At 19.3% G+C, this 16,678-nt stretch overlaps 4 protein-coding genes across 5 annotated transcripts; 1 reads left to right on the forward strand and 3 right to left on the reverse strand.

Annotated features, from left to right (window-relative positions):
* Positions 1–175: 175 nt before the first annotated feature.
* PF3D7_0408800 (conserved Plasmodium protein, unknown function) lies at positions 176–1,123 on the reverse strand (the record flags this gene model as incomplete). The annotated part of the gene is made up of 1 exon (XM_001351366.1): positions 176–1,123. One exon carries the CDS (start codon positions 1,121–1,123, stop codon positions 176–178), a length of 948 nt encoding a protein of 315 aa, XP_001351402.1.
* A 1,341-nt stretch (positions 1,124–2,464) lies between these two features.
* Positions 2,465–5,359, forward strand: PF3D7_0408900.1 (tRNA N6-adenosine threonylcarbamoyltransferase; the record flags this gene model as incomplete). 2 transcript variants are annotated; one of them, XM_001351367.1, is made up of 5 exons in its annotated part: positions 2,465–2,915; positions 3,086–3,938; positions 4,227–4,774; positions 4,994–5,087; positions 5,224–5,359. In XM_001351367.1, 5 exons carry the CDS (start codon positions 2,465–2,467, stop codon positions 5,357–5,359), a joined length of 2,082 nt encoding a protein of 693 aa, XP_001351403.1. The 2 variants fall into 2 exon arrangements, with proteins under 2 accessions (XP_001351403.1, XP_024328994.1); XM_024473366.1 differs by having other exon boundaries at positions 4,227–4,768.
* Positions 5,360–5,828: 469 nt separating this feature from the next.
* On the reverse strand, positions 5,829–13,532 carry PF3D7_0409000 (conserved Plasmodium protein, unknown function; the record flags this gene model as incomplete). Its single annotated transcript, XM_001351368.1, has 1 exon — positions 5,829–13,532. The coding sequence occupies one exon, from the start codon at positions 13,530–13,532 to the stop codon at positions 5,829–5,831; it is 7,704 nt and encodes a 2,567-aa protein (XP_001351404.1).
* An 849-nt stretch (positions 13,533–14,381) lies between these two features.
* PF3D7_0409100 (U4/U6 small nuclear ribonucleoprotein PRP31, putative) lies at positions 14,382–16,146 on the reverse strand (the record flags this gene model as incomplete). The annotated part of the gene is made up of 2 exons (XM_002808602.1): positions 14,382–15,983; positions 16,144–16,146. The coding sequence occupies 2 exons, from the start codon at positions 16,144–16,146 to the stop codon at positions 14,382–14,384; spliced, it is 1,605 nt and encodes a 534-aa protein (XP_002808648.1).
* Between the last annotated feature and the right edge of the window lie 532 nt (positions 16,147–16,678).

Here is a 16,678-nt window from a genome sequence, read left to right on the forward strand (position 1 = left end):
ATGTATATATTCAATTGTACATGTTATATTTACACAAAAACGAATTTAAAAAAAAAAAAAAAAAAATTATATCTATATATATATATATATATATATATTTATATATATTATTAAAAATTTTCTGAAAAAAAATTATGTATATTTTTTTATATATATTAATTGTATCTTCAAATTATTAGTAATCATCATAATATTCATCATCATAATATTCATCGTCATAATATTTATCGTCATAATATTCATCGTCATAATATTCATCGTAATCATATACATCATCTTCTTCTTGGTAATATTTTTTCTTCTTATCTTTTTTTTCTACTTCTTTTTTACCAGTTTCATACTTTGAAAGTTTGGATTTTTCGTCGCCTAAAAATTCAGGTGGTGTTGGGGCGGGGCGACTTGAAAAAATAGATGATATACCAGAGACAGCACCTGAAATAGAGCTTACTAATGTAGCTATTCCAATGATTGCTCCTATAAATTGAACAAATGCTTGTGGATGTTTTTGATATAAATTTACAGAATTTGAATTAACACTAGGCATATTATTATTTCCATTATATTCATCCGTTTTTTTTATTATTTCCAAATTTTTCTGTTTCATATTTAATTCATTATTTATCATTAAAAACATAATTTCTTCATCATTTTCTTCTGTTATTTTTACATGAAATACAAATTTTGTAAACACATAATTAGTAACAGAATATTCAGTTTCAAAAGAAAATAATTTCCTCTCTTTATATATAAGATCACTAAAAGAATTTATTTCATCTAATGGATATATATTCTGTATATTTTTTGGTATATTGCTAATATTTAATTCATGATCTGCTTTGTTCAGTATTCCTAATTCTCTAGCTTTCGTGATATTTAAATCATCAAAAATAAATATTGCCACAATTTCTTTTATACCTTTTTCCATATAATATTTGTATGTTCTTATGGAATTATTTACTATTTTTTCGTTGTTATCAACTAAATTCTTTTCATTAATAATAAACTCACAATATCTTTGAAACTCATTTCTTTTGTCTCGCAGTATTTCTCTTGTCGAAATACAACATACATGGTAATATTTAAGAAATATAATAGACAAAAGTATCAAATTCAAAATCTTCATTTTTTTAAATAAATAAATAAAATAATAAAATAATAAAATTTAATATTTAAAAAAAAAAAAAAAAAAAAAAAAAAAAAAAAAAAGCAATAGTTATATTAGAACCTGAATTTTATCCTGTATTTCGCAACCACTATTCAAAATAAACTTAATATCAAATTAAAATAAAAAAATAAAAAAAATTAATTATTTTGAGTGATGAATTATATGTAAATTTTTATAAACCGCAAAAAAAAAAAAAAAAAAGATTATTCATAATAAAATCCTTTTTATGAGACAATTTATTTTTTTTCCTATTTTACTTTTTTCTTTTACTTTTTTATATCTATTATATATGTTCTACACTATTGAAAATATTGGCTAGATTAAAAGGGAAAAAAAAAAAAAAAAAAAAAAAAGAATACCCATAATAATATCATTCTTATAAGACAATATATTTTTTTTCCTATTTTACTTTTTTCTTTCTTTTTTGTATCTATTATATATGTTCTACATTATTGAACAAATTGGCTAGTTCGAATGGGGGAAAAAAATAAAAAAAAAAAATTTTTTTTTTACAGAATTTCTTCTTTTTTGGCTAGATATATAATAATAATATTATTAAAAAAAAAAAAAAAAAAAAAAAAAAAACTTTACTATAAATACCAGATATATATAAATGTTGTATATATATATATAATGTACTATGTTTCTATATACATAAAATGGAACTGTTGTAAAAATGCAAATGTGTTTCATACACATCCGATTCTGCGTCACATAAAAAACTCTAAGAATTAAAGAAGTAACATTTTTTTTTTTTTTTAAATAAAATAATTACATAAATATAAAATACCACTAAAAAAGTTACGCCGATAATTTATTTATGAACCTTATTTGATAGTTATATAACAAGAAGAAAAAAATATATATATAAATATAAATTATTCATACAAATCCATATTCAAACATATAATGCACTCTTTTTAAATTTTCTCATATATATGCTTATAAATATATATATATATTATATTATATATGTATAATCTTATAATGGTATAATTAAAGGTATATTATTCTTACTTATAATCATATGAAATAACATTAATAATATATATATAATTCAAAAAAAAAAAAAGTGTAATTTGTTTACCTAATATTTATAAAATTATATTTATTAAAAAAAAAAAAAAAGAAATAAAACAATATAAAAATTATTGTGAAAAATGAAAATGATATATCATTAACCTTAAAATGAAATATAAAAATTAACACATATATATATATATTTATTTATTTTTTTATTTACCCATGGTGAACATGTTAGAACAATTACAAAAGAAATGTACTCGTAATAAATAAATAATGAAAAATGTAAGTACTCATATTGCTATATATTTATTCTGTTATATATTTTTAATTCATTATTTATGTTATACATTTAAAATTGATAATATCCCAATAAAGAATAACAAATTTAGTGATATTCTTCAGAGAGCAGTAAAAAATATAAATAAACATCTTAACAAGAAAAATGTAAACTACGATATATGTAAATATAGAAAAATTCCCAAGATTCTGTTACAAACAAATAATTGTAAGAAAAAGAAAAAATTGAATTATATAGTTGGAATAGAAAATACATGTGATGATACTTGTATTTGTGTTATTGATACCGATTTAAATATAATTAAAAATGTAATCATATCCCACTATAAAGTTGTGCATAGTTATGAAGGTGTATATCCTTTTTTTATAAGCTCTTTAAATAGTTTGTTCTTAAAACATTATGTCAACAAAATATTAGATAATATAGGTAAAGAAAAATATTAGTTTATATAAATATGTATTTTTTCCTTTTAATTGTATACACATATAATTATAAGTATTATTGACAATGTAGAAATATATATATATATATATATATATATATATATATATTATTATTATTATTATTATTTATTTTTTTTTTTTATTTTTATATAGATCCTAAACATGTTATCTGTTATGGCTTTAGTTCCTGTCCAGGGATAGCCAAAAATATGGAAGCAGCAAAAAATTATATAGGAGAAAAAAAAAAACAAAATGAAAATATCAAAATAAGTGCTGTAAATCATATATTTGCGCACATTCTTTCACCACTATTTTTTAATTTTTATAATGATAAGCATACGTACACAAATAGTGCTGAATATAAAAATGAAAATATAAAAGCAGATGAAGAGGATGACAAAATTTATTTAAACATATCAGAAAGCATAAAAAATGATAAGGAGCATAAAAACAAAATAAAAAATGTTCTGGAAGTTTTAAATAAAAATATTATCACACAAGAAAAATTAATAAATTTGATAGAGGATGATTTTTTTACATATGGATCATATGTACTAAACAGAATAAAAAAAAAAAAAAAAACAGAAGAGAATAAATTGGATGATAATAAAATAAATAATACTGAAGAAAAAACGGTGAATGAGGAAAAAAAGGATATACATAATGAAACGTTAAATATCATACAAACGGAATATATGAAAGACGGCTATCTTTGTATTTTAGTTTCAGGAGGTAGTACAGATGTGTACAAAGTTCAGAAAGATACAAAAAATGCTATTAATGTGTGTAAAATATCGACAACAATGGATATAACTATTGGTGATGTGATTGATAAGGTTACTAGACTCCTCGAACTTCCTGTTGGTTTAGGTGGAGGACCATTTCTTGAAAAAGAAGCACAAAAATATCTTACAAATTTAAAAAGTGCATCTAGTGAAAATTTGCAAAATGACCCTTTTCAACCTTTTCCTAATCCCTTTTCAACTAATAATATAATTGATTTTTCGTAAGTTCTTAGTCTTCATTTTGTGTATTTAATAGTAATTGCATATCTTATATATGTTATATATTTATAAAAAAAATAAATTAATATATATATATATATAATATATTATTATTTTAATTCCCATTTTTCTATTTTTATTTTTATTTTCATTTTCATTTCCATTTCTATTTCCATTTTCATTTCCATTTCCATTTCCATTTTCATTTCCATTTTCATTTCCATTTTCATTTCCATTTCCATTTTCATTTTATTTTTTTCTTATATTTATTATTTTTCATTTTTTTGTAGCTTTTCTGGAATATACAATCACATGAGTAAAATAATAAAAAAATTGAAAAGTGAAAAATCATTTGAAAAGGAAAAAGGAAGATATGCATATTATTGCCAGAAAAATATATTCCATCATTTATTAAAACAAGTGAATAAAATAATGTATTTTTCAGAACTCCATTTTAATATAAAAAATGTATTTATAGTTGGGGGAGTTGGCTGTAATAATTTTTTATATCAAAGTTTAAAAGATATGGCTGCAAAAAGGGACAATGAAGAAAATCAAATAAAAGAATATAATCGCTTAAGAAAACGATTAAGGAAAAAAATGAAAAAAATTAATGATGAAAAATTGTCTGTATTAAAAATTTCAAAAGATAGTCTCAAAAGTGATCACGATTATAATTCTTCCTTGTCATGGAAGATATATTTAAAAAATCTTTTAAAGAAAAGGAAAAGTAAAGACATTCTATCAACATTCAAATTATTTAATTTTGATGACTTTATTAAATTGAAACAACAAGGAAGTTTTTTATTGGATGATACTGTTTTTAAAAAAGGTACAAGTAGGTTCATTATGTTAATATATATATATATATATATATATATTTTTTTTTTTTTTATGTGTACTAGCCATATTGTTATTTATTGGCTAGCTTTTTTTTTTTTTTTTTTTTTTTTTTTTTTTTTAAATATTATAATATATATATACAAGCCAAATTGTTATGACCAAGTAAATTATTTTAATATATATATATTAATATTCCTCTTTTTAAATTTTATAGGTCCTTGGAGTATTTACAAGACCCCTTTAAACCTTAGTAGGGACAATGCTGCAATGATAGCCTTCAACACTTTTTTAAATTTACACAATAAAACGTAATAAAAGAAAAATTATATATATATATATATATATGTATATTTTTGTTCATATAAGTAGAACATACATACATACATACATATATATATATATATATATATATATATATTTTATTTATTTATGTTTTCCTTGCAGTAATCTTTATGACGACACGTTAGATATCGATATAAAAACAACAGTAAAAACAAAATTGGAGAATAATTTCCTACTTTTATCGGATATAATAATTTTTGATGTAATGCTACAGTATTATGACAATAATAAGGGATGATTGGAAAATATGTTATATATATATATATATATATGTATATTTTGATAATATATCAAACAAATAGACCATTTAATTTATCAAAAGGAATATTATAATGAGTTATTAATATAAATTTGAAAAAATTAACAATAAGATATTTTATTTATTTACTAAATTTAAGATCAAACGCTGTTAAATTTTTAAAATATTTTAAATCCACAAAAAAAAAAAAAAAAATAATAATCATAAAAAAAATAACAAATAAATAATAAATAATAAAATATACAAATTTGTACATATATATGTATGTATCACAAAATAATAATATATTTTGTAAATTCATAAAATATTAATTATGACAAAGATTTAAAAATAATTAATTATTACATGAAAAAAAAAATATTCAAAACATATTAATATATATATATATATATATATTTATTTATTTATATATGTATATATATTTTTTTACACAAAAAGGACGTCCCTTTTAGGTTTTGATAAAGGTACAGTTATCATTAATTATAGAATAATGTTTATGAACCGGATGAAGTAAATAATCATTTATATTTTTGATAAAACTTGTTTCTTCATAATATTTATACATATGAGAAAAATTAGTTTTGTTTAATATATATGGACGAAATGTTTGTTTGTTTGTTTTTTTCATAACATCTTTTAGACATATATATGGTTGATATGAGAATTCATAATTGTATCCTTTTAATAGTTGATATGTGTTTTTCGGATAATATAAGTTATGATATTTTTTATGAAAATGTTTTAGTTTCATAGAGTTTACAACACATAAGTGTAAATTATCTATGTATATAATTTTTCGATTTTGTTGATCGGTTTGAACATATTCTTTATAATTTGTATATAAAATAAAATGTATATTAATAAATGAGCATCCTATTTTATGCGGAATAATATAGATATGACTATTGTTCATAATGATAGTATCTAATATATTTGGATGTGATACGTTTAAAATAAGTTTACCATTTGATGGGAATGAAATCTTTTGCATATTTTTATTATATAAGTGAATATAAAAATATTGTATAACATTTAATGGAATGTATTTTGTATAATAGTTCTGTATAGTAGCACTATATATATGTGATATATTGATTGTTATTTTAACAATTCCTTTTTTATCAGGAATATTATTTCTATTTACATAATAATGAGAAGAAATATATGTACATTCATATGGTGGTGTTTTAATTTTTTCTATATGTGATAAATTATATATTTGAAACATTTTAAAAAGACGAAAATGTTTATAAAAATTATAAATTGAATTGGTACTTAACTCTAGGGTTAGTGTATTTCTTTTTTGTTCATGTATATTATTTGTTACAACAATATTATATTTTTTTGATACAATAATATTATTATCTCTAATTAATTTTACATATAATATATAATTACCTTCTTTATATGTTTTCATAGATAAGAATGTGTCCGACGAATTTTTTAGCACTTTTAATATTTTGTTATATTTTTTATTTGTTAAAATATGCTTATCTATATTATCATTATTAGGTTGAATTACGGAATGACCTTTTTCAAATATCCTTTTATTTTTTCCTTCCTTTCTTTTATATGGTGACAAGCATGTTGTGATATTTAACGTAACACATTCTCTTTTATCATGTAAAACAATAGAATCAGTATCAGCAAAATATTCTAAAATAAAGAATTTTTCATTTGAATTTTTTTCATACATAGCTTTAAAATCTATGTGTTCAAAAATATCCTTAGTTTGGTTTTGAAATATAAGAAATGTATAGAACTTTTTTTTTAATGGAACGTATAGTGTATATTCACTTTGTTCATTTACAAATTGGACAGAGTTTATATAATCAAGATTAATATGTACTTGTAAAAAATAGTGTTGGCGCATAATTTTTAGTTCTTCTGAATCTATACAAATTGGATGATGAATTTTATATTTACAAAAATTAATATAATATGTTTCAATGTCATGAAAATGTAAATCATATTTTTCTAGACTAACAAATTGTTTTATTTTTTTATAATTTTTTATTTGTAATACGAATATGTTAAAATAATCTATAAAGATAGGATATATGTGTACTTCTGTATTACCTACAACATTGTTCGTTTTGATGAGACAGCTATATTGTCCTTTATTACTTTTATTATTATTATTATTATGTTCATATAATATGGTAGGTACTACTATAGAATAATTCTTTGAAACACATAATATTTTGTATATATATGGATTATCAAATTTAAAAATTAATTGAATACTTTGATTTGATGGATGTAACAGAATATGTGCTATGTTATGATTATTATTTTGTTTATTCATTATTATTTTGTTTGGTTGTTCTGTTTTATCATTTATAAGATTTTTTATTATATTATTTATAAAATTGGAAATAACATTTTTTATTATATTTGAATTATCATCATGTTTTTGTATTTGTTCTTGTTCTTGTTCTTGTATTTGTATTTGTTTTTGTTCTTGTATTTGTTCTTGTATTTGTTTTTTTTTTTGCATTTGTTTTTTTTTTTGCATTTGTTTTTTTTTTTGTTTTCCTTTTTGGAATTCCGCAAGTTGCTTTTCTTCATAATAATTGTGCAATAATTTTCCAGGTGAATACACTAATAAATGTACCATATTAGATATTATAGATTTATATTTAAATTTCTTATTATTAATTTCTGGATTATCATATGTAAGTTCAATTTGTATATAGTATGTACCTACGATTTGACAATCTATATAATAAAATACATCGGAAAGGATCATGTCTTGATCTTCTTTATTTTGTTGTTCAAATAAAGATTTAATATTTTTGATAATATTATAATTAGAGTTCTTAAAATCATTTTGTATAAGATTTAAATTAATTTTGTTATAATTATATAATAATTTTATTTTGAAAAGTTGTAAAGGCATTTGATTAACAAATTTTTGATTATATTTATTAAAAAATTCTAGTCTTAAAATAAGTAAATCTTTCATATTATAAAATGAAGAGGACAAGGAAATTTTTATGTGTGATATTTCATTATAGGATATATTTAAATGAGATGGTTTGATTTCAAAAAAATGTTTATTATTATTATATATATATAATATACCTTCATTTATATATGTAGAATTAATATATAAAGAAGAACAATTATTATTAAAAGATGTATCCGTTTTTTTGACCATATCAATTTCTTTAATAATATATGTCTGTTTCAATTTTTTCATATATGATGGTATATTTTGAAGAAATCTATCTTTATCATCTTCACATTCATATTCATTGTTAAATATTACATTTATTTGATTATAATATTTGCCTTTAAAATAATAATCAAAAATAAAATCTTTATGTATATTACATACATATATCTTATAATAAACTAAAGGAGAATAAAACAAATATAAATGTGTCAAACTATTTATATATATTTGATCATAAAATGTAATGAATAATTCCTTTTCATATATATAAGTTTCTTCATCTTTTATATATTTATATTCAACTATTAACGACAAGAATAAGAATGAGGGATAATAATTATGTATATTAATATGTTGATTGTTAGTATGACTATATTTATTTAAGTTCTTATTATAATTATTTTGCAATGTATGATTTAATAATACTCTATTATTTGTATTTATAATAATTTTCCTTATGTTTTGTTCATTTTCTAGATAATGTGATTTATTTTTATAACATACTGGATGAAAATTTCTCAAGAACGGCTTGAGAGTATATGTAAATTTTTCATTTGTTAATATAACATTTTCTTTGTCGTCTATAAGAAAAGTTTTAAAAAAATAATTATGGTTATTATACAATGACAAAATATTAAAATTATAAAGAGGATTACAACTATGATGATATTGTTTATTTTGTATATTATTTGTTATATTATTTGTTATATTATTTGTTATATTATTATGATTGTTGTTTTCTCCTTTTTTGGGAATTATCATATCTTGTATAGCATATAATTTATCAAGGTGCTTATCAAAAATAACCATTTGAATAGAAGATGGATATGTAATATGTACTGGGAAAAAATTAGTACTCTTAATATTTTTGTTTTCTTTATCTTTCATTTGTATTATTATATTTGAAGTATTATGACCTTTTTTTTCATACGTACCATAAATAAAATAATATTTCTGTACAGAAACGAAATTATCATAATATGATATCATATCATTATAAATATTACTATGTGTATCATTATACATATCATCATACATATCACTATGTATATCATTATATATATCACTATATGTATCACTATATATATTCCCCCTTTTTTGTTTTTCATTTTTATAATAATTTCTTTGACGAAGTAACACATTAGCATATTTACTACATGAACACAAATAATTCATTTTATTATAATTTTTATTAATATATTTTTTTTTGTTGTTGTTTATTGATTCTTTGTTAAATGCATAATTAAAAATAAAATCATACTCGAATAATTTTCTGTTATACAATTTGACTGGATAAAAGTTTGTATTATCATCTGAGAAAATAATAAATTGTTTATATAAATATTTATCATCATCAAAATAATAATTGTTCTCACTGTAATCATTTTTTTTACTTTTATTATTATTATTATTTTCTTTTTTTTTTATATATTGGACATCACAACATACATTTTGATAATTATGTTTCTTTGGATTATATATGTGTCTATAAAATTGATTTTGGAATATAGATGAAAATTGTTCATCAAGAAATATATTATGAAACAATAAACTACCTCTTATGTTAAATAATTTATTAAATATTTTATTTTCTTTTATTATTATTATATTTTTATTATTATAATCTTCAGAAGAAATATTTATTTCATATGGTATTTTTTTATTAAAACCATCATATATGATTAAATGGATAAATTGGTTATGTTTAATATATTTACTACATACAAAATCTACACAAAACAAAGCATTTATTTTATTATATATATCTATATTTAATATGAAATTATTATATTCCATATATTTACCTTTTATATATTTTATTTGTATCTTGGTTTTTCCTTTTTTTTTCCCTTTTATATAAAAATAGCCACAAGAATCTTTATATTGTTGATCTATCTCTTTCGCATATTTGGTAACGTTCTTATTTATATCTGTATATGTTTTATCATAATTAATAATTAAATTATTGTGTATTTTATAAAAACAAAAAGTTAGAGGAACAAGATGTGACGAACTATTCAAATGATTGATATCATTCTTATGGTATATATTATTATACATATCATATTTATTATAAATATTATAATAATCATCCTTTTTTTTTTCTTTTTTTTTTTTTTTTTTTTCATTCATTTTATCATTTCTTTTCTTCTGATTTTTATGTATTACATTCAAACCTAAATTTTTATTTTTATTTTTGTTTTTGTTTTGTTTTTTTTTATTATGTGCATATTTTAATAAACTATATTTTCTTTCTTTATAACCTTTACTTATATCATAATACATGTAAACATAAGCTTTCGTTGTTTGATTTATTTCTATTGTATTCTTTTCTAATACAATATAATAATTATGTATATTTCGTATTATATATATTTTGGAAATAAAACAATTATTAACATTATGTTCATCACAAAATTGTATGATTATTAAATATAACATATCATTATAATATTTATTATGTAAATAATTAAGATATTTTTTTTTATCCTTAGAATAACCATTTTGTTTATGTCTTTCTTTTCCTTTTTGTTTCTCATGTTTGTTTTCTTTTAAATGGATAAAATTTTTTTTATCATTAACATGTATATGAATAAAATCATATTTATTAAATATATTGATGATATAAGTATTTTTAAGACCTCCAGAACATTTAAAATAAATGGTTTCATCAGGAAGAATATAAAGAGTAGACATTAACACATCTTCTTTAATATAACATTTAATTTTCTTTGAATATGTAATATATTGTTTCATTGGTTTGTATTCGTCATATGATATTTCTAAAAAATTTGATTTTTTCATATGATTAAATGTTAAAAATAATTGAGCTAGCTCTTTTTCAAATGTGTACATATTGATCATATTAAGATTATTTTTTATAGGGGTTATAGTCCAATTTATTATTTTATTATCATTTGAATTTATTAAATTATTATAATATATATTTTCTTTGTTTTTATCATCACTTACTAATTTAATAAAACAAAGATATTTATTGTTTGTTAATAAATTTACTTTTTCTTCAGGTGTTCCTACCTTCTTTTTTTTTTTTTCTTCATTTGAATTATTTCTATTTATTTTAAAATATCTATTTATATAATAATTATTAAAATAATAATAATGTTTATAAAAAAAATGGTATTTCAAGTATAACATTTCTATAGGAATAAAAGGATCTTCTTCATACCATCTTTTTATATTTTTTTCTAAATAATACTTATTATTTTGTTTCTGTATATTTTTATCTTTATTATTTATATTATATTCTATCATGTGTGATATAATATAGGAGGGATAAAAGCAATCAATATTTATATGGTGTATATTATATATGTAAAGAATTGAAGAAAAGGATTGATTATTTTGTACATTTTTTACTAAAACGTGTATTTTGATTTTATAATCATTACTATTATGAATATTATGAATATTATGAGTATTATGAGTATTATGAATATTATGAATATTATGAGTATTATGAGTATTATGAGTATTATGAATATTATGAGTATTATGAATATTATGAGTATTATGAATATTATGAATATTATGAATATTATTACTATTATAAATATTATTTTTATTATTATTTTTATTATTATTATTATTTTTTATTTGTATTACATCATTTTTAATTATATCATATTCATCACTAGGCATAATTTTATATTTATATCCAAAATTTGTTATATGATACTTTTTAAGACATTGCATAAGTTCTATATGTTCTTTAACTTGTTCATGTTTTATAAATTCCAAATATTTATAATAATGATAAAAAGATAAATGTTCAGGCTCATGTTCAGACCGTTTTACTTTATCATAATATAGTTGAGCTGTTGGTTCTGGGAAATCATCATAATATAGAGACATATTATTATATATTTTTTTAATATTATTATAATCATAATCATTGTAATAATTAGGTTTATATATATTTTTTTTCATTTTTAAGGGCTGCATATTAATATTATAAGTTTTAAAAATATGTTTATGTTTTGCAAAAACATATAAACAATTATTAACTACCTTGTTTTTTTCATAGTATGCTTGATTATAATTTGTTTTTCTTAAAACTAATTTTATGTTATTTCCTGGTATGACATATGTATTATTAGGAAGTAAAAATAAATGTTCATATATATATAATAGTATAGTAATAAATATATGTTTACATTTATTTCTTAATATAATAAAGATTTTTGTTTTACCTATTTTATCTTTTGTCTTTATATTTAATTCATGATATCCTCTTACCTTGTTAAATAATACTTTTACATAATCTACATATTTTGTATTATAATACATATCAAATATATCGTTTTTATGATAATTTATTTTCTTATTATTATCTGTAAGAATATATAAAAATTTTTTCTCTGTTTTATTAGCGTATGTAATAATAACATTATCTATAATGTAAATGTGACTGCTTACATTATATTCAACAGAAATATAACTCTTTTCTTCTTCTTTTTTTTTATTTACTCTTATGATAAATGAGGATAAAGATTTATTACAATTCACTTTTTCTTTATCTATAAAAATTAATACTTCTTTACAACAAATATTATCGCTAAGAATCCACGAGTTACTATTATTTGGATTTTCCAAGAAGTTATGATGTTTATAATCCACATTATTATTATCAATATTATTAATATTATCAATATTATTTTTATACATATTGTCCCATATTTCTGTCTGGATAACACCTTTGTTAATCATTTCTCGTTGTTTTTTCTTTATTATATTATATTCATCTTTTAAATAATATATTTCAAAAAAATCTTCTTTAAAATAATACCACATATAACATTCATCAGAATCGTCATCATAACTATAATATGTTAATACATTTTTTTCATTCAAATTATTAAAAGATATAATCTCATCATATGAAATTCTTGTTTTTACATATCTTATAATAATTGAACACACTAAAAAATAAATATATATGATGACCATTTTTTTTTTTTTGGTTCACACTGAAAAGAGAGATAACATATTAAACACATCAAAGTGAGTAAATAAATAAATAAATAAATTAATAAATAATATATATATATATATATATATATATATATATATAATAGCGATTTATATGTATTAAAATTTATAAGAACAAAAAAAGGTCACAAAATTAGACTTCAAAAAAAAAAAAAAAAAATTCATCTTTTCGACACTTATTCAATATTAATACAACTTATAATTTTTCAAAAATAAGAATGTAAAAAAATTTTCATATTGATAAATTTTTTATATAATCCCATTATGTAAAAACAGGCACACATATATCATATATATATATGTACTTTATATATCCTCGACCCTTATATATTAAAAAATAATATATTATATATATATACACATATTTTATTTTTTTATGATAAATAAACCATTAAAGAACTAACCAATTTATTCCCAAAATATATATATATATATATATATATATATATATTTATTTATTTATTGTATATATAACAAATTAATATTATATCAATATTAAAAACCTTTTTTATTATACATTCACAAACGACAAAGATAATATGATCCCTAGTCACATTATACATAATATAAGCACAGTGACACAAAAAAAATTTATACTTTTTTTTTTTTTTTTTTTTTTTAGTTTTTATTATATATATATATATATATATATATATATATATAAATTTTTTTTAATTAAACAAAGAACACATTGGAATACATTCCCAAATTATTCTTCAAAAAAAATACACAAAAATAAAAAATATATATATAAATAAATAAACATATATAATATATATATATATATATATATATTTATTTATTTATTTATATCTTCCTAAATTCAGCAGTATTTGAAAAGTACTTATTTTCGGTTTGCTTATTTTTTGCATTAATCAATGAAGGGTTATATAATTCAATACCCTGGAGTGGGGTAAAAATTAGGGAAGAAGACAATCCCCCTGTGGCTCCACTTGAATGAACATTTAAATTTCTTTTTTTTGTTATAAGATTTTTTTGTTTATTTGTATATTTTAATTTGGTTATATTTGAATTTAATAACATGGTATTTTGATCATTAAAATTATAAAAATCATCTGTAGTTTCAGGACCGAATGGTAATCTATTGATTTGTTTTGTTAATTCGGTAATTTGTGTTTTTTCTTTTAATTTACGATATCTTTTTCCTCCTCTTTTTCTTTTTCTTTTTTCATCAGGCATGGGTAATATTTTTTTTTGTTTTAATGGTGGAGGTTCTTGTAATTTTATTAAATGTGATATAATATATTGTCTAAGTAATAATCCATATTGTCCTTCTTTATATTTTTTAAAATAATCGATTCGAGCAGCTAAACTACATTTTGAAGCTAGTAAGCTTATGGCTTTCTTTTTATATGCATCAGGTACACTTTGAACAATTTCTGAACAACACAGGATACCTATTCCCAAAGTTTTATGTACATTACTTAAACCAAATAATGATTTTTTTGTACTTGCTATAACTATTAGATTTTGAGATGAAATTATTGATAAGTTCTTTAAAGAACCCACAGCACTTATTAAGCGTGCCGTTAATGAACTACCTAATAACATGGTTACATTTGGTGCTAGATAAAACATTTTACTTTCTAAATATAATAATATTATATTTCTATATTCATTTAATTGTATTCCTTCATTACAAAATGAAATACAATTTTTCAATAAATTATCAGGCAAACATATTCCTGTTGTCATACTAGAAGCAACAGTAATAGCCATAACGGTTGTGTTAGGTAAAATATCTGAGAAATCAATATTCTTTAAATCAACCTCATTTCTTATTTTATTAACAACACTTATATATTCTACAGGACTATATACTATAGAATCTAATTCTGGAAATTTTGTTGAATAAATATCTTTTACATATTTGTGGATATTTAATATTTCTGTGTCAATTTTTAGGATAGTTTCCATACATTTTTCTATCATCACATCATCATAAAAATTATCCTCATCACTACTACTATTATTATTATTATTGTTATTATTAAACTTATCATTATCAATATTATTTATTTTATTGCTATCCTTCTCCTTTAATAATACTTCAATTTCTTCATCACCATCTACATTTTCATCATCTTTTTCTTTTTCTTTTTTTTTTTCTTCCTCTTCAAACATGTACGTCTTTATATCATTCATCATATTTAAAAACTCTTCATCATATAACAATTCCGAGATTTTCCTTTCCTTGTTTTTCTTCTTCTCATTTAAAAACTCTTCAATAGCATCGACAATCTCTTCATAATCATCATTATCTTCATCCTCCATTCTATTGTTACTTCTTTTAATAAAGGGGGCCTTCTCCCCGATATTATTTTCTTCTTCTTCGTCTTCAAATTCAAGATCTTCGAGATCTTTCAGAAATGAGTCAGCCAAAGTTGCCTACAAATAAAAATTAAATCAATTAAAAGGAAATATATAAACACTATTATATGTATTATTTTACAGTTTTTTTAATAATATATATATTTGCCCCAGAAACGAATTTTATACATATAATAAATTCAGGAAAACATCCCATTTGATTTTTTTTCATCCTTACCATTTTTTTATTCCATAATATAATATGTTTTGAAATTTGAGGAAAAAAAAAAAAAAAATTAAAAAATATATAAATAAATATATATATATTATATTATTAATTATACGTTCATATATATTATATGATATATTTTTTTTTTTTTTTCTTTTTCTTTTTTTTTTTTTTTTTTCCCAACATTTCTCAAAATATTGTTCGACGTATAATTAAAAGAAATATTTTATTTTTCATATTTTTAATTTTTATTTTTATTTTTTTATTTTTATCTACTATTTTTAAAAAGAGAGATATAATTATATATACATATATAAATATATAAGTTCAAAGGGACACGCTTAGCAAAAAAAAAGAAACAATTAAAAATATAATATATATAATAAATAATATGTAAAAAAAATGAAAATGTTAATATTGCCTATATTAATAATGTAAATAAATATATATAAATATTATATAATATATATATATATATATATATATATATATATATATATATATATATATATATTTGTATTTATTTATATTTTTTAATTTTCTT

The sequence above is a fragment of the Plasmodium falciparum genome (genome assembly GCF_000002765.6).
Source record: "Plasmodium falciparum 3D7 genome assembly, chromosome: 4".
Classification (NCBI taxonomy): domain Eukaryota; phylum Apicomplexa; class Aconoidasida; order Haemosporida; family Plasmodiidae; genus Plasmodium; species Plasmodium falciparum.